Source organism: Pinus tabuliformis, chromosome X, assembly GCF_031772625.1.
Source record: "Pinus tabuliformis cultivar Carrire ecotype Pingquan chromosome X, CPIR1, whole genome shotgun sequence".
NCBI classification, from domain to species: domain Eukaryota; kingdom Viridiplantae; phylum Streptophyta; class Pinopsida; order Pinales; family Pinaceae; genus Pinus; species Pinus tabuliformis.
The window spans coordinates 1,282,922,446-1,282,945,831 of NC_142308.1; the positions used below are offsets into that span (position 1 = coordinate 1,282,922,446).

At 34.7% G+C, this 23,386-nt stretch overlaps 1 protein-coding gene across 1 annotated transcript; it reads left to right on the forward strand.

Annotated features, from left to right (window-relative positions):
- Positions 1-14,281: 14,281 nt before the first annotated feature.
- Positions 14,282-22,240, forward strand: LOC149144731 (F-box/FBD/LRR-repeat protein At1g13570-like). The gene is made up of 2 exons (XM_089452254.1): positions 14,282-15,313; positions 21,950-22,240. The coding sequence occupies exons 1-2, from the start codon at positions 14,282-14,284 to the stop codon at positions 22,238-22,240; spliced, it is 1,323 nt and encodes a 440-aa protein (XP_089308380.1).
- Positions 22,241-23,386: the final 1,146 nt, after the last annotated feature.

The window sequence follows — 23,386 nt, forward strand, 5'->3', positions numbered from 1 at the left end:
TCAGTATGTAACCATAAAAATACCCAATCGCCTACATCAAAACTTCTTTCATTGTGATGCTGTTCTACTTGATGTTTCATTCGATTCTACACCAAAGTGGCATTATCCTTTAAAAGTTGGAGAACTTGTTGTTGATGCTCGATGTGATCGTTCACTGCTTGAACCTTTTTTCTTATTGATATGTCCTTCTATCTTTAGAGTTTGAGGAGTGGTAATTTCTTCCAATGCTTTACAAGATATGGTCAGATTCATTTCTTGATGCTCGATGCGATCTTTCACTTCTTGAACATTTTTCTTCTTGATATGTCCTTCTATCTTGATAGTTTGAGGAGTGGTAATTCCGGCCAATGCATTACAAGATATGGTCAGATTCATTTCTTCTTTATCTGGGGTTGGTTCCTGGTGTATATCCTCTTCTTTTGATGTTTCTTGATCCTTTTCTTCCTCCTCTTCATAATCTATGTAAAATAATTTCTTCCTTCACACTTATGACCTTTAGTGCATTTTCTATCACAATTGTAACAAAACCCTTTTTCTCTTTTTTCTTCCAATTGTTGTGGTGTCACCCTTGTAGGTTGTGGACAACTAGGAGAAACAACACTTCAATGTTTATAGTTGTGAGGGGTAGAATTACTTTCTTCCATAATTTTTCTTTCCACTTTTCTTGCCAACTTGAATGTCTTCTCCAATGAATCAGGTTCCCAAAGACGAACCTCATGTTGAATGTTATCCTTTAAGGTCCCTATGGAGACATCAATCCTCTGCTTCTATGGAATATCATTTTCCCTTATATTCAACTTTTGAAAGTCCTCAATGTTCTCTGCCATTGAACACTTTCGTTTGAGATTTATCAAGTGGCTAAAGAAGGTGTTTCTCTTTGTATCCTCATAATGTGCTATCATTTCCTCCGTGAAAATTGACCACATGATAAGTGGTTTACGAGAACAAAGCCCTTTATACCATAAAAATTGATTCGGTTCTAAATAATTAGATGCAATACATACCTTTTATAACAAGGGTACACCATGTAGATCAAAATATTTCTCCATCTGTAGTATCCAATTTACCGGATCCTTTCCATCAAACTTCCTCATCTTGCTTTTTATGGATTTTAGGAGCTCGATCTTGAAATGACTGTAAATATGTAATTTTGGATCTTCCAGTTCTGAAATTCCAACTTGCAGTAGTCCTCTGCATCCTCTTTCCAATGCCACTAGTTTGATCGAAATTGGATTCTCCAAGAAAGAGTTATGCACAATCTCCCAAGATGACCTAATTATACACCTGTTCAGAATAGTGAACTTTTATTACGTCCCAAGTGTCACTGTTTTGACCTTCGGATCTGAAAAATACACACAAAAAACTACAATCTATCTTCTTTCTGTACCTTCTTACGAAATGTCAATCTGATGCTTAGATAGAAAGTTATGATGCTTTTTCCTTGGTCACCTGTTTAATATGTAAATCGGGGGTCTGCAAAAACCCTAACTTCCTCAGATCATATATCCGAAAATATATCGAGAAAAGATCTGACATTCAGACCTAAGGTTTAGGCCAATTTCTTCTCAAATGAGTTTTTATCTTAGCTTCTGAAAGTTTGTAGCAAAAACGTTATAGCGAAAATTCCTCTATGACTTGTTTTAGATGAAAGTCTGGAGCTTGCAAAAAACCATAACTTCCTCAGATCATATCTCCAAAAATATAGCGAGACAAGCTCTGAAATTTGGACGCGAGGTTTAGCAAGATTCCATCTCAAATGGGTTTTCCTTTTAGCTTTTGAAACATCGCACAAAAAATCTTATAGTGGAAATACCACGATGACCTGTTTGGAGCAGCGAAAACCCTAGAATCCAAAGCTCTGATACCAAATGTTATGAAACCAGCTCACAAAAAGATAGAAAAGATAGATGAACGCCTTAGAAACAAGCCTCTTTGAGGGGGTAACCTCCTTTACATTACACAAATGAGAAATTCTTAGATGATACAAAGGACAAGACCTTCTTTCTATATATAGGAGTCTAAGGGGTCATAATATAATCAGAGCCGACATAACAATAATAATGTAAGGGCACAATAATAACAATAGTGGGCTTCTATGGGGCACAATAGTAACAATATGGGGACTACACGGGTACAACAATATAATAAGGGGGTTGTACTAATAACAATAAGGGGTTACATTAATAGTATAGGGGCCTAACAATATCATTGTTACTCTCGCTCTCTTGTACATCATTGATTGATAGGGATTCAAGAAACAAGAAGCCTTACTATTAATACCTTCCTATCCCATTCAAAGAGAGAGGATGAATATGTTTCTAGAGTGTTCACATCAATGAAGATAAAAAACAAAATGATCTTTCATGCACGGAACTCAAGAAAGGTGTCGGCTTCTACTGAAAATGCACCTGTTTATAATACAATTTCAGTGGTAAACTTTAAAAAAAAAACACAATTTATAAGTTACCATTGTTTTTAATTTGAATTCCCAATAAGTACAGTGCTTTAAAAAGTGGGGAAGTATGCCTTGTTAAATTTGAAGAGATGAGCAACATCAATGGCGTGGAAATGTCTATTTAAAAGCTTCCAACACACAAAATATCTAAGATCTTCGAGAGTATCTTTCTAGAAATTTTTGGAAGAAAAATAACGTTGTTGGAGCTTGTATCCTTAATCACGTTCTATGGGCTTATTATTATCACATTCTTTCTCTATGGCTTCTTCATTGACATCAGTTTAAATCCCACAGATAAATCCTAGTATTGGACAAGTAAACATGGCATACACACGACATCATTCATCATTATTTTTTCTTCTATTGGCCGCACTTCTCCTAAAAAACTATGTAGGATTCTTCGAAATTGTGTTTGATGGCATCCAAAACAAAGTATAGATGAGAAAATACCTCGCACCACTTTTCTAGAATGTAAGTCATGGCTCTTTATGGAGTTCTACAACGCCGCAATATTTCATCAATATTCTGATCTACAGGGTTTTCAATGATTCAAAGGTTGGATATACCATCTGCATGGTTAATCTTTATCCGAGGAACATGCATAAGGCTATCAAAGGGAGCCATAACCAAATCCTCATCATCTAATGTTAGCATTCGATCACCTAGTTTTGTGAACCATGAAATTACTCATATTTTATGCAATTTTGGTGTTAGCAACTCAAACTCCAAACATCCCTATTTTAATGTCAATCCCATGAACTCATAAAGAGTAGTTGTTTTCTCTTCTCGAAGGAAAACACCTTGTAAGATTACCCCATCCGAAAATTGGATTTGAATTACATTGGCTTTATATCTCTTTTGTGAATATTTTTCTTTGAAATATTTTGGAATCAAAGCTGTGAATATTCAATATTTATCATCCTTGATTCATATTCTCTTCACGCTTCGAAAACTATTAGTCAATTTTCTTTGGTTTCATAGAAGCACTTTTTTAATATGGGACTGAGAACGTGAGGATCCAAAAGAGAAATAACACGAGTAATGCCACTTAATCCCTCTATGGAAGACATTTCCATAACACTCCAAACATACATAACAGAGTCTTTCAATTCATATTCATCATACATATGAGAAGTTTCAATGCATACAAAGAGTTTGAACGCACAACAATGATATAGGTCACATCATAGAGAATCACATGGAGACTCAACGCACAGTAATTAAACCATACACAATTTTCAAAAACTCACAAAGATGCGAAAATTTCAAAAATGGTCTTCAAAAAAAGTATAAAGATGCTTCCAACCAGCATATCGGTTACAATGCAGTGGGAATAGACGAAAGAGGCAAAGAATTGTTGAGTAGAATGACATGCAAAGTAATGAAATGGTCTGCGAGGGGAGCACCCATGAAAAGCAAAAAAATGCTATGTTGAGCGGAGAAATTAATGGCATACAAGTTCTAGAAAGATGTAGAGCTGATAGGCTCTAAAAACATCCATTCCTATTTGCGCTCTAATACCACTATTGAACAAATATAATAGAATGATTAGCGTGAATATATTTATTAATCTCCAAGATATACATATAAATACATTATCCATGATCATTGGATTCATCTTTCAAGGTTTCTTGGACTTCCTGTGACTATTCACATTTGACACCATAGCTCTTAGTGGATTAGGTGTCCAACAATGGAGAATAAGTAACTTCGAAAGATTTATTTCCACTATTACACTAGATACAACTATTTCATAGATGCCACAAACATGTCAATTACAACATGACTCCAAATATTTGAAACAATGCAACTAGGGAAACAAATTTCTCACCAAACCACTCTAGCAAAGATCCTTTGGCTTTTGTTTTTCTTTTTTAATCATAATTCATTGATTTTTTTTTGGAGAATTCATGAGTTTTTTTAATTAAAATGTATTTTTACAAAAATTTTGGGAAATTATGTATAGTTTACAAATAAAACTTATGGTTCCAACAAATCCCTTTCAAATTTTAGACATAATAAACCAAAAAATACGCCATAAAAAATGATCAAAACATAGAAAACTAAAACTATTGACACTTTTTTTGTTTTCTAGGTAATGTGAGTCTTGAGAAGATTGACACGCCTAATTTATGGCTTGAGTAACCACGATATAGGGGAATTTAAGCCGTTAAAATTGCCTAAGGATTGCACTAAGCCTAGGCCACACCAATCCTTAACATGGTTGGATATTTGCCCACATAGTTTTGAACTGGTAGCCTTTTCACCACAGAGTGCCTTAACATAACACCTTGTCACCATTTTCTCTATACCCCATGAGAAAAATAATAACACTTAATTTTATAATATTAATAATTAAAATTTACAATTTTATCAATTTAAAATACTTCTAATTTAAATCAAAATATTTGTTAAACTCACATGGACAGCAAGAGATATGAAAGATAAAACATGCAATTCATTTTTTTATTAACATGAGATATACATTTATAGTACATTATGTGACACTTGGGTTTCAGATCCCAAGGTCTCTTGGACTGCTTAGTCTATTCGGCTTCCACACTAACCCATTTAGGATTAGGTGTCCAACATTCCCCCCCTTAATCCGAAGGGTTATGTATGAGTCCAAGAAGAGAGCTGTAATACAAAATGTGCAAATATGCATGGCAACACTAGGCTGAATGTGCTCTATGAAATGTTGGTATAAAGGGCAGTGGTTTAAGGATGACCACCAACACTGGAATGCTTAATGCAATTCCCGGAACTCTTCCAAAACTGGCAAGAAGCTGGAGTCTTCTGCTAGAGGAAGTGCTCCTATTGTTTTGAAGAGGGAAACCTTCAACCATGAAAGGGAGGCCTCACCTCGCATAAAAGGTAAAACTTCAACCTTAAAAGGGAAGTCATAACCTGTGATGGTTTAAGGATAGCCAACAACTCTGGAATGCTTAATGCAATTCCTGGAACTCTTCCAAAACTGACAAGAAGCTGGTGTCTTCTGCTAGAGGAAGTGTTCTCAATTGTGTTCCTGGAACTCTTCCAAAACTGGCAAGAAGCTCAAGTCTTCTGCTAGAGGAAGTGTCCTAGATTGCCAACTGAAGGCATGTTCACGGGCATCTTTGTCTCTGGCTACAACTCTGAAACTGGTGTGGCAGGTTGTGGCTCAGGCTCGCTTGATGTGACTTTGAAGCTTGTAGATGACCATCATTTCCCCCCCTGTCAGATACAAGGTGAGAAGATGGAGGAAACTCAACTGCAAGATTGTTCAATATTCTGGAACAAGTTCTGACATGTGTTTGGAATATCTTCTTGGCTGTTGATGCCCATTGCCAAGAAGCGATCCATCCAAGATGAATCTTTTTTCTTGCAGGACGTTTGTTTCTGAAGCATCTGTGTGAAGAATGACTGGTTTTATGACAGTGCTTACATGGTTGAAGATCAAAACAGTGATCTTTCAAATGGCCAACTAGATCACAGTGTTGGCATTTCACGATCTGTTGTTTTTGTTGTTGTTGTTGTTGTTGTAGAAGAGGGGCAGAGTCTGGAACAGCTGAAGCTGAACTGTCATGAGGAGTAGGTGAACTGTCATGAATGAACCCAGCACTCTGAAATTGAATGGGCTTGGCATAGTCTGGAATATGAAAGGACAAGTCCTTGTCATATCCAAGACCAGTTTTGTGCTTGTTGTGGACAAGCTGTTCCCAAGGTCTGATGATGGGCGTGGGAAGTGCAGACTGAGTTTCTGCATCTGCATATACAACTGCTGCTTTATTTGAATGAACTGTAACATTATTAACATGCTTTTGATGGGTTGCAGTGTCAGTGTTCTGAACAGAAACATGTTCAGAATGACTTCTCTGTTTTAATTCTTCTTGCTGTAGCTGAGATTCAAGCTGTAAAAATTCGATCTTTTCTTGTGCATCATGCAGGCAGGTCTGAATGTCACAAAGAGTGTCTTTGCTAACATTTACCTTCCCACCAATAGTGGAGTGTATTAGTGTATTCAGTAACTCTAATACATCATCCAATCTAGCCATTGTCTCAACAAAGAAATGAACACTCAACAATCCTAGTGGAGACTATAGCAAGTCTAGACAAGCCCCAGCTATTGAAGATTTCAAAAATTAAGAATATCAGTTTGAAAAATACATTGTCCAATACCAGACTTTCAGAGATTCTGTTCTTTAAATTCTTTAGAAATTTCACATCTGACTAGACTTTTTAAATTAAGTTACGTAGCTGATTCCTTCAAACTTTATAGAACTTGCCTCTATATCCCTTCTAGAAGCTCAGGAATGCAAAAAGAATAAAAAATCCGCGAAGTTTTGTACTAAACGATTGCCTTTAAAGTTCCAAAATCGATTTCCATCAAAATTCACAGGACTATTTCTGAAACCTTAAGACAACATCCTTTGTCTACTGCAACGTTTTCACCCCTAATATCACCAACAAAACAATATCTAGGTCCACTATACAGCATCGGGCCAAACTTATATCAAAATTTCTTGGTCGAATCTCGCCATCGATTTGAAAACAGTCCTGGACGACACGCACTTCAACTTTCTTATAAACAAATCAAAATACCACCAGCAATGTGTTAAAAACTTCAGCAGGGCTTTATTATGTATTCTACCCTCAAAATACAGAGATTCCAGCTAGGAATTTAGCCAATCACTAATAGATTTGTGTCCAGCAAGAATGAGAGGCTCAAAGTCCTTCCAACACAGATACAATAGATATGTTTCACCCTTAAAATGCTCAGGTATACCAAGATACGCTTGGCTGAAGGTATGGATGCACAACTAAATGACTTCTTCCTTCTTTGAAATTCGAACTTCAACTACAGGAATGGATTACATATACCTCTGATATATCAACTCTAATAATAACAGAGATCTCAAGTAGAATATACCAGCAAATGTTAGGAAGAACAGTGGCTGTAGATAAGTGTTATAACATCAAAGAAGCTCCATCATTACAGAGAAAACACCACAGTGATAATATATGCAACGTATTCAGCTCCAAGACAGAGAAATAAATATGGAGTGTCTTCAATATATTCACAGCCACACATCCAATGAGATGAGGAAGTTTGAGACCCTCTATTGCAGAAGGGAAAAAGATCGTTGAAGAGGAAAACAAGTCCTTACAAACTGAATTGGATAGAAGAACATTCGTTGCAGAGGAAGAGAAAGTGAGACTTGAAGGCAGAGTGAGGGAGTTGCAATCAACCTTCAATTCTCTCCACAAGGAGATTGAATCCTCCAGGTGCCTCGAGAACAAAAATGAGTCTGATCTGCTCACTGAAATGGACGGATGCACAGTGGCTTCAGAAGAGAATATCTGTTTTCAGAAAACAATAGGGGAATTGGAAATGGCGGTGGAATCTGTGAAGAAGAAGAAGGATATTGAAACCAAAGACAATCGTGTGCAGAAATTGATGTCAGGACGTCAACCTCCGTCGAGAATTCCACTTGCAGTTCCTGAAAAGCGTACACCAGTGCGAAAGCCACTTGTTCCAAAACGAAATGAAAATCCGAAACTAAATGTTGGTGGTGTTGTTGTTCATGAAAACCAAAAATCAATGGTCACACCTGCAAAGCGAACAACATTACAAAAGCGGGAGCCTGGACAGCCAACGCCAACACCAAAAGGAGCAGCCGAAAGGCGATCACCAAATGCTGGGACTGAGTCCCCTGATTTTCCGAGGAGTGAAATGGAAGGGTTATCGAATTCCGACCCCCATTCAGCGCAAGACTACGCCCCTTATTATGGCCGGACTGGACGTCGTGGCCATGGTTCGGACAGGGTCTGGTAAAACAGCGGCCTTTCTCGTCCCCATGCTCGAGAAATTAAGGGAGCATTCTGCAAGCGGTGGCGTTAGGGCTCTGATTCTGTCGCCGACTAGGGAACTCGTGCTTCAGACGTTTAAGTTTTCGAAAGAGCTTCATCAAAGCCTCTAGTGGCATATCATGCACTTATCTAGCCTTTTGCCACAATGTGAGGGCTTATCCAGCCTTCTGCCACAGTGTGAGAGCCCTCGCTGCCAGGCCACATGTCCTCGGTTTTGAAAAGGCAAACTGCTCATGATCTCCCCAATTCCATCGCCCTTCCTTGCATTTACTTCAATATTCTCTCCATTGGAGCAGTCCTCACCACCGCCAATCCGATTAGCACAGAGACAAAGATCAAAAAGAAGGTTGTCGATTCGAAACCTGTAATTTTCTTCACCAGCGTTCAATTATTACCATGCGCATCACCTTAATACCATGTCCAGTGCAGAGATATCGTGTCAGGGAATAAAGGTACATCGCAGGTGGTGCAGCGCTTTTAAATGGAGCGTACATGGACAGAGAACGCATGTCTCATAAATAGAATATGGAAGACAGACATCTCAAAACGGCTTGGACAGATGCGTTATACGGCAGAGGCAGCATGTCAGGCTATTCACACAGACAGCGCAAATACCATGTCAGGCTATTCACAAAAAATTTTAACGTACAACGCTGGAAAAGAATATGGCAGAGGGCTTTTAACGTACAGCGCTGGAAAAGAATATGGCAGAGGGATTTTAACGTACAGCGCTGGAAAAGAATATGACAGAGGGCCAGGACTGCTAACATCAGAAGAATGGCAGCGCTGATAGAGGTAACAACTTCTATTTTAAGAAATGCTCAGGAAAGTATAATCAAGAGGAGAGCATTGGTTTACAAAGGCCACAGAAACAGGTGGCTCACAGGGCAGGAGATCGCCCGCTCTGATACCATGTTAAACTCACATGGACAGCAAGAGATATGAAAGATAAAACATGCAATTCATTTTTTTATTAACATGAGATATACATTTATAGTACATTATGTGACTCTTGGGTTTCATATCCCAAGGTCTCTTGGACTGCTTAGTCTATTCGGCTTCCACACTAACCCATTTAGGATTAGGTGTCCAACAATATTAATATTCAATAATAACTCATATTTTTTTATGAATTGTCAAAATAATTATGACTTCATTAAAATGGGGACATTACTCATTTTACGTAATAGTCAAATTGTTGGGTGACGATTAATCTCTTCCGAGAGACTCATTCTACAACCTAGCGTGAAGGCTATGTGTAAGTATGTCCATCCCTGTTAAAATAAAAATAAAATATTCTCTAAAGCAATGTAGGCTATATTAAAAGGAGGAAAAATTGCGTCCATCCCTGTTAAAATAAAAATAAAATATTCTCTAGAGCAATGTAGGCTATATTAAAAGGAGGAAAAAATGCTAATCATATTTAATTAGTTGTCCATATTTTAAACGTGATATCAACTTCCTATATATAGCTATATATAGAAAAATATTTAAAAAAAAAATATTTTAATGTTAAATAGAATAAAATATGAGTAAATATTTTAATATCAATTAATATTGACATATATTTAAAGATATATTAATATTAAAAAAAAATAATGTGTGTTGATAAACTAACTCATTACAAATGATAAAATGGCTCAATACACGTGTAATCTATATAACATTCAAAAATACAATTTAAACAACATTTTAAAATAAGTTTGGACCTAATGAAATTTGATCTCTCTATGGGCTCATGTTAAACCCGTATTTAAAATAAGTCTCTGTTAGTTTTATAAATGAAAAAATGTCATATACTAATTTGATGCTAAACTTAACTGATGAAAAATTATTATTATTATTATTATTATTATTATTATTATTATTATTATTTTCCTCGTTAATAATATGGTGATGTTGAAAGCTTCGTTTGGAAAACCCTGTCATGTCCTTGACTTTTCCAATGTTTAGTGCAAACAGTTCACCGAGTTTGGCGACAAAAATCTTAGATTGATAGTACTGAAATGACTAGAGTGTGAAGAAATGAGAAAGTTGAAGAATTATTAATATTGAAAAGTTAGAATTACATTACCGTGAATAAAAGAGAATTAATTAATTAAGGAAACAAATTATTTAAAGAATAAAATTAATTAATTATTAAATTAATTAAAATTAAAAAGAATAGTTTATAAGTATAATGTTTGGAAAATTATTTTGGTTTATTTTTTATCAAATTTCTCTAGAATCTAATAGGGATTCGCTGAAATCTTAGATTGATAGTACTGAAATGACTAGAGTGTGAAGAAATGAGAAAGTTGAAGAATTATTAATATTGAAAAGTTAGAATTACATTATCGTGAATAAAAGAGAATTAATTAATTAAGAAAACAAATTAGTTAAAGAATAAATTATTTAAAGAATAAAATTAATTAATTATTAAATTAATTAAAATTAAAAGGAGTAGTTTATAAGTGCAATGTTTGGAAAATTATTTTGGTTTATTTTTATCAAATTTCTCTAGAATCTAATAGGGATTCGCTGAAATCATTAGTTTGACTGGAACTCTACATAATGGAAGTGGCTCATGGGTTTTTTAAAATGTTGAATTTATATATAGTTAAAATACTAATTTAAACAACAAAAATTAAGATTTGACCACAAAATTTTGAAAAAATCATAATTAAAAAATACTCCAAATCAAAAAGAAATTAGAATTTAAAAATACAATGAAACAATGTATTAAAAATAGTAAAATATATTTTGGTGAAAGATAATAATAATATTTTTATTAAATTACGGAATTGAAACTAGATAGTTTTGAGTTAATTCGAACCATATATTTTAATGAGAATTAAAATATTGGTAAAAATGAATTTAATACAAAGAAGAGATAAAGATTGATTTATTAAAATTCCGATACTAACTAGAATAATGTTAAATTATATAATTAGATTAATAGAATAAAATATATCATACATAATATATTAGGTTAGAATTAGATTAAATTGGAAAGATTATTGGTAAAAAGAATTATATTAAATTGGAAAGATTATTGGTAAAAAAAGGACATCATATTAAATTGGAAAGGTTATTGGTAAAAAAAAATGACATCATATTAAATTCGATAGGTTATTGGTCATTAAATTAATAAAATATTTGGGTCAATTTTCCATTAATATATTAAATTAATGAAATTTAAATTTAATATTAAATAAATGAAATTTGGAATTAAATTTAAAGAGATAGGGTTAGATTCTTAAACTTTATTTAAGATGGAGTAGTTTAAAGTGTGATTTTTCAATGTTTCAGGTATATTTTTAGGTGAAAAAAATTTATGGTCAAATTTTGATTTGTGTTGTTTAAACTGATTTTTTTGTTGTTGTATATATGGATTCAACAATCTCAAAAACCTTGAGGCAACTTCGATGGTGAAGAGTTCATCCATCAAACTTGTGATTTCAAAGAATCCTCAACAAATTTCAGAAAAATTATATCAGAAAATAAACTGAAAAGCTTTCAAAAAACTACTTGATTTAATATTAGAGTGATTAGATTCAATAAAACTATAAAGATTTAATAAATTAAAAAAAAGGCCACATTGAAATAAATACTTTTTTTTATTAATATTAATATATAATAAATTAAGTTATTATAAGATTAGAAAATAGATAAGAGATAGACATAAATTAAAATAAGAAGATTATACAAAAATCTACGTAGAATTTAAATTATAAAAACTTCGATTAGGAGAATGACTAAAGAAAAAGCGGGGGAGCGGGGGAGGTGGTTAAGGGAAGGAAAGGATAAGAATAAATTGAATAAGAAATGCAAGGAAAACATAAGAGGATTACAAGAAGGGGATGGGGAGGGTTCCTAAGAATCACGGTTAGGGCTAGGGGAATTAGGTTTGGAAAAAACATATTCTGAAAAAATTCATTTCATCTATAAATTATTAGACTAGGCAGTCTTTTATTATTTTATAAGATTTTTTTAACTTAATTTTATAATTTTTTTTTTGTTTTTTAGTGTCTTAGTAACTTGTGTCCATGATTTACGGGTCTAACTTATCTTCTAAAACTCCATGACTTAGTTGTCATTGCTAAAATCCTTTTCTTCCTCTTTTCAAATAATGGTTTTTATTAATTTAAATGTTTTTCTTATAACTTAATTTTATTATGTCAATAAGCATATCTATTTTGGAATAGGGTTATGATATTTTTGGTATGTGGTTTTGATAAGCCGCAATATTGGCCCATACTATACTAACTATTAACATGGATTGAATGTTTTTCTGGTGTCTCTTTTTGACTAAAGTTTTCAACTTTTGCTAATTTATAAAACAAAACCCTCAAATCCAATAGTGCTAAAAAAATGACTCTTAATATTTAAATATTTTAGTTTTTATAAATTTACTTTTTAAACCATGATGAGAAAGTAACTCATTGGCATAATTTGGGCAAGGCCCAACCTACAGGATACCGTTATAACACTAAGACTAGATCTAAGTTTTCTAAGAGCCAACAAGGCGGATATAGCCATAACTTGTGTTAGTGAGTTGTGGTTCAACCTTATCATGATTCACAACTAACCAAATGTGTCTCTCAAACTAAACTTGACCACATCAAAACCTTATCACAACCTTGTAGTCTAAAAATTATACTTTTTTGCCCCCAAAGTTATCAAAATTCCAGCCATATTTTGAGAAAATCCCATAGGGATTTTTGTAAATCCAAGTAAAAGCTGTTAAAATTCATAATTTTAGGTGCCTTAGATGTTTTTGGTGTTGTTGAATCCATTTCCACCGTAAAAGACATGATTCAAACACTCCATCTACAAGATTTTTTGAAAAAAGTTTCCCGGATTTTAGCGACTTTTGGCCTTCCGGGCAATTCCTCAACCTCCATAGACGACTCCTATCACAACTAACCAAATGTGCCTCTAGAACTAAACTTGACACTTCCAAATAATTGTATTGTATTGAGGAGATCAAGCTCAATATGGAAAGTATATTTTAAGGTTATATTATGTTATGTAATGTAAACATTTGACTTGGTCAAATTACATAATAATAATAATAATAATAATAATAGTAGTAGTAATAATAATAAAATACAATTAAAACAAAATTATTATTTAAAACATTTGGACTAGTTAAATTACATAAAATTTTTATAAAATAAAATAAAATAAGTAAATAATTATAATGGCGAAGAGTAAATTATACACTAAATGACCTTTATAGCGACATTTTCTCTTGTCAATTTTAACCAAAATCTTACAAAGATTTTAAAAAATTTGAGTTTAAATTGTTTAATGTGCGTAATTCTAGTGCTTCAAGGGTTTTTCGTGGTGCTGAATCCATTTATTCATTGAAAAATGTATTAGATCTTGAAATTGTATTGCCAGATTTTCATGCATTTAGATGAAAAATGTTATTTAGTCTATAAGTTAAACTAGGCCATAATCAATTATTAATAGTTAAATTAGCCTAGATCCATCTTAATTCTGGATCTAAGAAACACCTAAAATTTTGGATCTAAAAAACAAGGAATCAAATCTAATGAAATATAAATCTCTTTTAAAATGAAAAAATATTTGATCCCTCCCTACATTTAACAAATCCAAAATTAAAATAAATTTAAATTACTTTTAATATCCAATAATAACAAACCATACCCTACTTATAACTAATCAAGGGAGTCATTGCGATAAAAGAGAGAAACCATATGTTTTTAATCAAACAAATTGGTAAACCTACCACTTCAGGTGCAAATCGGTAACCCTACCACTTGAGGTGTTTTTTGATCTAGCAGGTGACAGTGTACTCTTGAGCGTGAGGTAACCACCCACAAGCCTGCTAAACAGGTAAACGGAGTTTAGAATCTGGAGAAGGCCACCTTTTGGCACAGGACACCCCGGAACAAGATCAGCCACATTTTGGCACAGGACACCCAGAACCAGAGAAGAACCATTAAGTTGGTAAGTTTCCGCAGCATGGGCATTGATTTAGATTTATTCACCAAACTTCCAGATGATTTACTTTGCTCCATTCTTTCCGAACTGCCCATTAAAGAAGCTGTGAGATCGTGCATTCTTTCTAAAAGATGGAGATATCTCCATACCCAACTTCCAAAACTTATCATCGCCCCTGATTTGTTTATGGTTAAACGACACCCTGATCCATTATCCATCACAAAAGTGGAGAATGTAATCTCTGACATTTTGCTTTCACACTCCTCTGATTTAGAAACCTTGGATCTGTCTACTTACTCGAAATCTCTTCTCTGGCGATTTAGCTGTGAAAATGTATGGAAATGGATACAACTGGTGGCCTCAAAGAATATCCAACACCTCTCTCTCCGCAATTTCCCTCAAGAGAGAATACTGCCTCCCACCCTTTTCTGTTGCAATACTCTAACCAGGCTCGAACTCTCCAACTGCATTATCTCCAGTATTCCACCCAGTTTTGACGGATTCCAGCATCTCATCACCTGCGAATTACGGAATGTAAAATTCAAGGGTGACTCTTTAGATCGCCTCGTTTCCCTTTGTCCTCAACTCGAAAATCTTTGCATATTAAATTACTTTGGACCGCGGACTATCAATATTTCCGCTTGCAAGATTACAACTTTATGCATTTCGGTTCACAGGCTGCGGCCCCAGCTTTATATAAACTGTCCGAGCCTCATATCTCTGGAGTTAATTTCCACAAAATATTACTATGTCAAGGACTTGAGAGTGAATGGGCTGCTGTTTCAGGAGCTTTCTTCCGCGGTTTGGTGCCTCGAAATGCAGGGCGGAAGCAATCTGATTGAATTGTCAATGGTTTGGGCGACAGAGAGAGCACTTGGTCTAAGTGAGGAGAGATTTGTTGAAATAATGGGGACCTTCACATCCTTGAAGGAGTTCTCTATCTATAATGCCTGCTGCCTTAAAAGGGAAAAAGATGTCGGTATTCCCATTCCAAGCCTGCTCCAATGCCTTCCTCATCTTGAGCGTCTCCATCTAAGGCACGTGCTTTGTCTGGTAAGAAAATCTTTGAAACTCTTAATGTCATTCCGTCATTGATCTGTTTAGAGTAGAAAATTAGGATTTAGAAAACAAAGGTCTTATAGTAAAATGTTTTTTCGAAACGGTTCCGAAATAAAATGTGAGTATTTATGTTTTGTGTTTCAAATGATGCTTCATCTTTACCTCTTATTTGTGAGGTTGGATGAGAATAAAATAGCTTCCAATTAACAAAGAAAATCTTAATCTCATTCTGTCATTGATCTATAAAGTATAGATAAATAAAAGTTTAGAAAACAAGGGTTTTTGGAGTAAAAATGTTTTTTATGAAATAATAATTCCAACCATTGTCTTAAATAAAGTGACGAACACCATGCTTTCCCAATTAACCACGGAAGTCAGAGTGGAAGTACACTGAGGACCATTCCCATCACATCATAGAGGTTGAGACATTTAATGTATTTTGGTAAATAGATTTGGGCAAGCATTCACCCCGCCACTGTCTGCATTTCACAACACCTACAAGTTCAGAAATTCATTTACTATGTAAATTCACCCATGCTGCACATTAATTATTTTCTCTGTCATGCTTTAATGTCAAATTTGTATGTTGAGATAGAGCGAGTTTGTGAGGTAGTGAGGAGAAAATCATGGAGGAAATATTGGTGGGCATGTGAAAATCAGTTAGTTTTACATAGGTTTATCCAATATAATTTCTTTATGTTTTGACATATAATATAAATTGTGGCTAGTTGGGTTATGGCTTAAAATTTATGTTTTGAGGGCATATTGGTTTTTTTAGCATATTTACCAGAAGGTAGAAAGTTTTTTTTACACTCAGAAATGGCAACATTAAACACAAGATTGACTAATCCTCAAATACTTCAATTTAATGGGAAAAATAATGATTATTGGGCTATAATAATGAAGACCCTATTTTCTTCTCAAGACATTTGGGATTTGGTGGAAAATGGTTTTCTAGAACAAGAAGATGCAACAGCATACAATGCCTTGTCTCAAGCAGAGAGAGATTTGTTAAAGGACAATAGGAAGAAGGATTCAAAAGCCTTGTTCTATATTTTCCAAGCAGTTCATGAAAGTATTTTCCTAAGGGTTGTAGGAGCGACAAGTCCAAGCAAGCATGGGACACCCTCGAGAAAACCTACCAAGGAATGGAAAAAGTCAAGACAACAAAACTGCAAATGTTGAGAAGAGATTTTGAAACACTTTGTATGAAAGAGTCTAAAAATGTAGACTCATTTTTTACACATGTAATTGGGTTGGTTTCTCAAATTAGGTCTCATGGTGAGACAATTGAAGAAAGGAGAATAGTTGAGAAAGTTTTGAGAAGTTTGCCAACAAGGTTTGATGCCATTGTTGTGGCCATAGAAGAGACAAAGGATCTCTCATAGTTCTCAGTGGATGAGCTTCATGCATCACTGATTTCTCATGAACATAGACTGAATATAGCAACAAGCTCCTCATTGGAGCATGCCTTCAAGGCACAAGTTTCCTTTGGTCAAGCTCGAGGCAGAGAAATATCATATGCTAGAGGAAGAGGAAAAAACCCACACAGAGGTGGAAGAAGCAACCCTTCAACCTCAAGTGGAAGGGGCAACGATCAAAATCCAAGTCAAGGCCCAAACCAAAATCAAGCACATGTAAGAGGTATGATAAATCTCAAATTCAATGTCATTACTGTAAGAAGTATGGTCATTATGCAAATGAATGTAGAAAGAAGCAATATGACATTAGTAACAAACCAAGTGTAAATTTCACAAAAGAAAATCAGAACCATGATAGCATGTTTCTAGCTTGTAATGTAGCACAATAAAAACAAAGTGATATATGGTATCTAGATTCAGGGTGTAAAAACCACACATCAGGGAACATAAAAGTGTTTTCCAATCTAGATGAAAGTGTGAAATCTGAAGTGACATTAGGGACAGATAGCAAAGCCTCTGTCATGGGAAAAGGAAGAGTTAATTTCCTAACAAAGAAGGGGGAGAAGAAGTACATCTCAAATGTTTACTTTGTCCCGGTCTGAAGCATAACCTCATAAGCATTAGACAACTCATGCAAAAGAGCTACAATGTTTTTTTCAAGAATGATGTATGCACAATTTTGGATAGGCCTCCAAGGAGACAACAGATTGCGAAGGTTCAGATGACAAATAATAGAATATTTCCCCTAAAGATAAGATCATATTTGAAAGAAGAAGGTGCAGATGCACAATTATCGTTGAACTCACAAAAGGATGGAAGAAAAGATGTAGCTATCACACAAGTGAACTATCAAGTAGAGATCCATGATGAAAATTGGTTATGGCATTTGAGATTTGGACATCTCAACTTTGGAGGGTTGAATTTGTTGCATAGGAAAGACATGGTGAAAGGATTGCCATTCATAGAAAAGTGTGACAACTTATGTGAATGATGTATCTTGGGCAAGAAACATAGAGAGACATTTCCAGTAGGAAAGTCAGTAAGGGAAAAGGCACCTTTGGAGATTGTTCACTCAGATTTATGTAGACCAATGCAGACACCATCAATTGGTGGCAGCTATTATGTATTGACCTTCATAAATGACTAAACAAGGATGACATGGGTCTATCTCCTCAAACAAAAAAGTGAAATGTTTTAGCTCTTTCGCCAATATAGATCTCTTGTTGAGATGCAAAGTGGAAACTACATCCAAGTGCTCAGGAATGACAGAGGTGGCGAATACATCTCAAATGAATTCCTTCGTTTTTGCCGGGAGCATGGAATTTACAAGCAATTTAGAACAAGGTATAGACCTCAGCAAAATGGTGTGCCAGAAAGGAAGAATATGACCATTATGGAAATGGCAAGGAGTATGTTGAAGGCAAAGCATTTGCCAAATGATTATTGGGCTGAAGTTGTCACTTCTGTAGCATATATCTTGAATAGATGTCCAACCCAAAGCATCTAGAACATAATTCCCGAAGAGGAATGGAGTGGAAGAAAGCATAGTGTCACTGACATGAGAGTTTTTGGTTGTGTGGCATATGCACATGTCCTGGACGAGTTGAGGAAGAAGTTGGACATCAAGGGGGAGAAATATATATTTGTTGAATACAATGATGAATTTAAGGCATACAAACTCTACAATCCATTAACCAAGAAGGTCATAATCAGCAGAGATGTGCAGTTCATAGAAGAGGAAGCATGGGATGGAAGTTTAGAGAAGACAATCAATGTGAAAGCATGTATACCACATGAGGACAAAGAGGAATTGGTAGCAGTAAACAATTCCTCAATAGTGACTCCCTCTACTCCTATTCAAGTGCAACAAAGAAGGCGGCAAGTAACACCATCAACAGATAATAGGACAACGTCACATAGTCAAACAAGTGCTTCTTCAAGCACGCTGCAAAGCGCAACACCAAGTGACATGTCAAGCCCATCTTCAACAAGCAAAAGAAGACCAAAATTCAGAAATTTAAAGGAAAGTTATGAGCAAGATGAGGTTGATAGCAGCGCTAGTCTAAATTCATTATTTGCTTTTTTTTGTCATGTAGATGACCCAATCTACTTTGAAGATGTAGTCAAAGAAGAAAAATGGGTTGCGGCAATGGAGAAAGAAATAGGAGCAATAGAAAAGAATGACACATGAGAGTTAGTGAACCTTTTACAAGGAAAATAAGTCATTGGAGTAAAGTGGGCCTATAAGCCCAAGAGCAATGTCAACGGTAAGATTGAAAGGCACAAAGCAAGGCTAGTTGTCAAAGGATACAAGCAGTAGCATGGAAGAGATTATGGGGAGATGTTTGCGCCAGTCACGAGGATGGAGACAGTGCGTGTAGTTGTGGCGATGTCCATGCAACATAAATGGAAAGTGTATCAAATGGATGTAAAACCAGTGTTCTTGAATGGAGTGCTGAAGAGGAAGTATATGTTGTGCAACCGCCTAGTTATAAGGTAGAAGACAAAGAAGCCAAAGTGTATCGGTTGAGGAAATCTCTTTATGGGATGAAACAAGCACCGCATGCATGGTACAACAGGATAGATGCCTACATGTTGGACAATGGTTTCAACAAATGTGACAGAGAGCCTACCCTCTACATCAAAGAGAGCGATGTATGTAGCAGACATTTTGGAGAGGTTTAAGATGTAGAACAACAAGCCCGCACCAGCTCCAACTACTATGGGGTTGAAGTTGAGAAAAGAAGATTGTAGCAACAATATCAATTCGACATTATAAAAAAGTATGATAGGCAGCTTGATGTATTTGACTGTCACTAGGCCAGATATAATGTATATAGTGAGTTTGGTGTTGAGGTTCATGGAGACACCCAAGGAAACACATTGGCAAGCAATGAAAATGATTCTAAGGTATGTCAATGGGACAAAACAATATGGCGTTTTGTACGCTGCAACATATGATTTCAGGCTGGTTTGTTACACTGACAACGATTGGGCAGGAAGTGTTGATGACAGAAAGAGCATGTCAGGATATGTTTTTCATTTGGGTTCTAGAACCATCTCATGGGCATCCAAGAAGCAACCAATAGTTTCAGTGTCAACAACAGAAGCTGAATATGTCGCCGCAACAACAACAGCATGTCAGGCAGTTTGGATGAGAAGGATGTTGAGGGATCTTCGCCATGACCAAGAGGGAACGACAACTATTTTCTGCAACAACACATCTGCAATTGCATTCTCAAATAATTTGTTTTTTTGCAAGAGTACGTTGATGCTAAATATCATTTTATCAGAGAGTTGATTAACAATGGTGAAATTGTGTTGCAACACTGTAGGTCACACGAACAGTTTGCTGATATTTTCACAAAGTCATTGGCACGTGAAAGTTTTGTTTATCTCAGAGACAGTTTGCTGATATTTTCACAAAGTCATTAGCACGCGAAAGTTTTGTTTATCTCATAGAATTGTGAATGGTGGCAGTTGTGATTAAGGTTGGGTGTTGGAAATAATAATCCCAACCATCGCCTTAAACAAACTGAGAAACACCATGCTTGCCCAGTCAACCACTACACCATTGCAATTTTGTTTGTAGGCTAAAGGACTGAAGTCAGAGTAGAAGTACATTGCGGACCATTCTGCAACACATCACAGAAGTTAAGGCATTTAACGTATTTTGGTAAATAAATATGGGCAAGCATTCACTCCACAAATTTTACCCACACTTCACAACACCTGCAAGTTCAGAAATTCATTTACTATGTAAATTCGTCCATGCTGCACATTAATTATTTTCTCTGTCATGCATTAATGTTAAATTTGTATGTTGAGATAAATATGGATGTAAAAGTCATCTGTAATGTTGGGCAAGTTGGAGAGCGAGAGTCTATGTGGTAGTGAAGAGAAACTAGTAAATTCGTCCATGCTGCACATTAATTATTTTCTTTGTCATGCATTAATGTTAAATTTGTATGTTGAGATAAATATGGATGTAAAAGTCACCTGTAATGTTGGGCAAGTTGGAGAGCGAGAGTTTGTGTGGTAGTGAGGAGAAACTGATAAATTTGTCCATGCTGCACATTAATTATTTTCTTTGTCATGCATTAATGTTAAATTTGTATGTTGAGATAAATATGGAAGTAAATGTCATCTGTAATGTTGGGCAAGGAGAAACTCGTGGAGGAAATATTGGTGGGCTGTGAAAATTAGTTTTAGGGAGTTTTACAGAAATTTACTCCCCAAACCCACTTATGCATAAATATCAGTAAGTTTGTTGTGTTTTTCACTTTAAGCTGCAGCTTCCATTTATCACAGGAATGTAATTTCTTTATGTTTTGACGTATAATATAAAGTGTGGCTAGTTTCTTTATGGCATTAATCCTTCACAAGTAGATTAACGGCAACCTCCTTTGTTTTACTCTGTTTTGCTGGGTTTAAAATTTATGTTTTAATTAAGTCTAACAACTTCCTTTGTTTTACTCTATCTTGTTGTGCTTAAAATTTATGTTTTAATTAAGTTTGTGTGTGGTTGCGATATCCACTCCGCAACCTATTTCTAGGGGCCTCCTTTCTTTTACTCTGTTATGTTGTGCGTAAAATTTATGTTTTAATTAAGTCCCTGTGTGGTTGGATATCCACTCCGCAACCTATTTCTAAGGACGCATTAATCCTTCACAAGTAGATTTACCATAACTTTTTTGTTTTACTCTGTTTGTGCGTAAAACTTATGTTTTAATTAAGTCTCTGTGTGGTTTCGATATCCAATCCACAACCTATTTCTGAGCCAATTGACTTTGCAGCAATCAGAGACTCCTCTCCTCTGCCCCGTAAAATTCTTCTAACACTTTTTTACATCACTTTCTTACAAAGCTACTCATTATATACAATTTTAGACTATATATTTTATAATCCTCAAACTAAAATTTTAGAGTTTTTTTGGGGTGAAAAACAATATGGTAATATTCAAGATTTAAAGTTAATAAATCAATTGATACTTCATCTTTATCTCTTGGCATATCTTTTGTTAGTGGTAGAAGAATAAAATAATATCTCATTAACCAGATGTAAAATCAATAAACTAACTACCTAATGTTTAACATTTACAATTTTCTTTAAATTACTTTTGTATTGCTTTCTGATATTCATAGCTAGTTTATTTGTGCAAAATAGTGTTGGGACATTGATTGGTTTTTTTATTTGCTATTCAATGCAGGAATTCAGGAGAGATCCCAACCCATCATGTCTAGATGCTCCTCTATTTAATGTTCGGACAGTAAATGCGTTTCTACATAATTTAGATGATAAAGGAATAGCCTTGATACACTGGTTGCTTGAGACAACTCTTGCCCTCCAAACCATGGTAATCAGAATACCAAAGCGCAGGGCCAGGGAGCAAGAAAAGTACAGGCAGTTTTTAGCAAAACTGGAGAATTTGAAAGGAGCAGAATCTAGAGCAGAAATACTCGTCACTGCAGGAAAACGTGTTGTTGAAATTGGGAGGTGACCAGACTTTCCAGAAATTCGATCCCATCAAATGTCGAAAGGTATTGATTTTATTTCTGCTAAAGAGCATGATAGTGGAGCCTCCCCTCCTAGCCGTTTCACATTGGACAGTTTGCTATTGGTATTGTTATTTATTGTGGTTTTACTATATTTGTAATAATGTGTTAACCTATTCTATTTTATTTATAGTTGAATGAAGCTCAAGTGCATCTCAACCACTGTATTATTATTAATATTCTTTGGTTCAGATGTGGTAAAATTCAGTTTTGTATTTTTTTCAGCGGTAAGTTATATTCAGTAAGTAGTTTTTATTGTGTTTCTAATGATATTTATTTTATTTATTGATAAAAAAATGTTTTAGTAATGGAAATGGTATAGCAATAAAAGTAACTAATTCCTTAATTATAAGTTGAAGATCATAATTGTGATTTATTTAGTTGTTATAATAAAATTAAGATAAATTCTGATATAGTTAGGCGTTATCAAATAACATAGTTGGGTGTTATGAAATGACATTTTGAATGGTTTAAAGTAATGAATTCCTTACTTATAAGTTAAAGATCATAATTGTGATTTATTTAGTTGTTATGATAAAATTAAGATAAATTGTGATATAGTTAGGTGTTATCAAATGACATGGTTGGGTGTTATGAAATGACATTTTGAAAGATTTATTTCTGTGTAGGTTTCTCAAGTAACAAGGCTGTGGAAGTTCTTTGGAGGGAGAGGTTATTTGGATAATAAGGAGGTGGAAACAGTGCTAACAATGCGTAGATATGGAAGTGGAGTAAATGTTAGAGAATTATAACAGAACAAAGTTAGTTGGTATTGAACTTCTACTGAATTAGACATTTTCTTTCATCGTGTTTGAAGTTTTTCAAGTTTATCTATTTTATTTAAAAGTATATTCAGATAAATAAGGTAAGATTATTATTTTAAATATGAATATACTTTCACATATTGTTTAAAACATATTCTAAACTTCTTTAAGGTTATTTTGAACAATTTGAGATTGATATGTTTCTTTGGGTTATTTATTGTGAAATTCTTTCAATGTGAAAGTGTAGAATTGAAGTTGAGTTTAATTAAACAATCTCTTTGCTTTTCCCTCTTGCATGTAACATTTTCTATTATATTAAAATGTCAA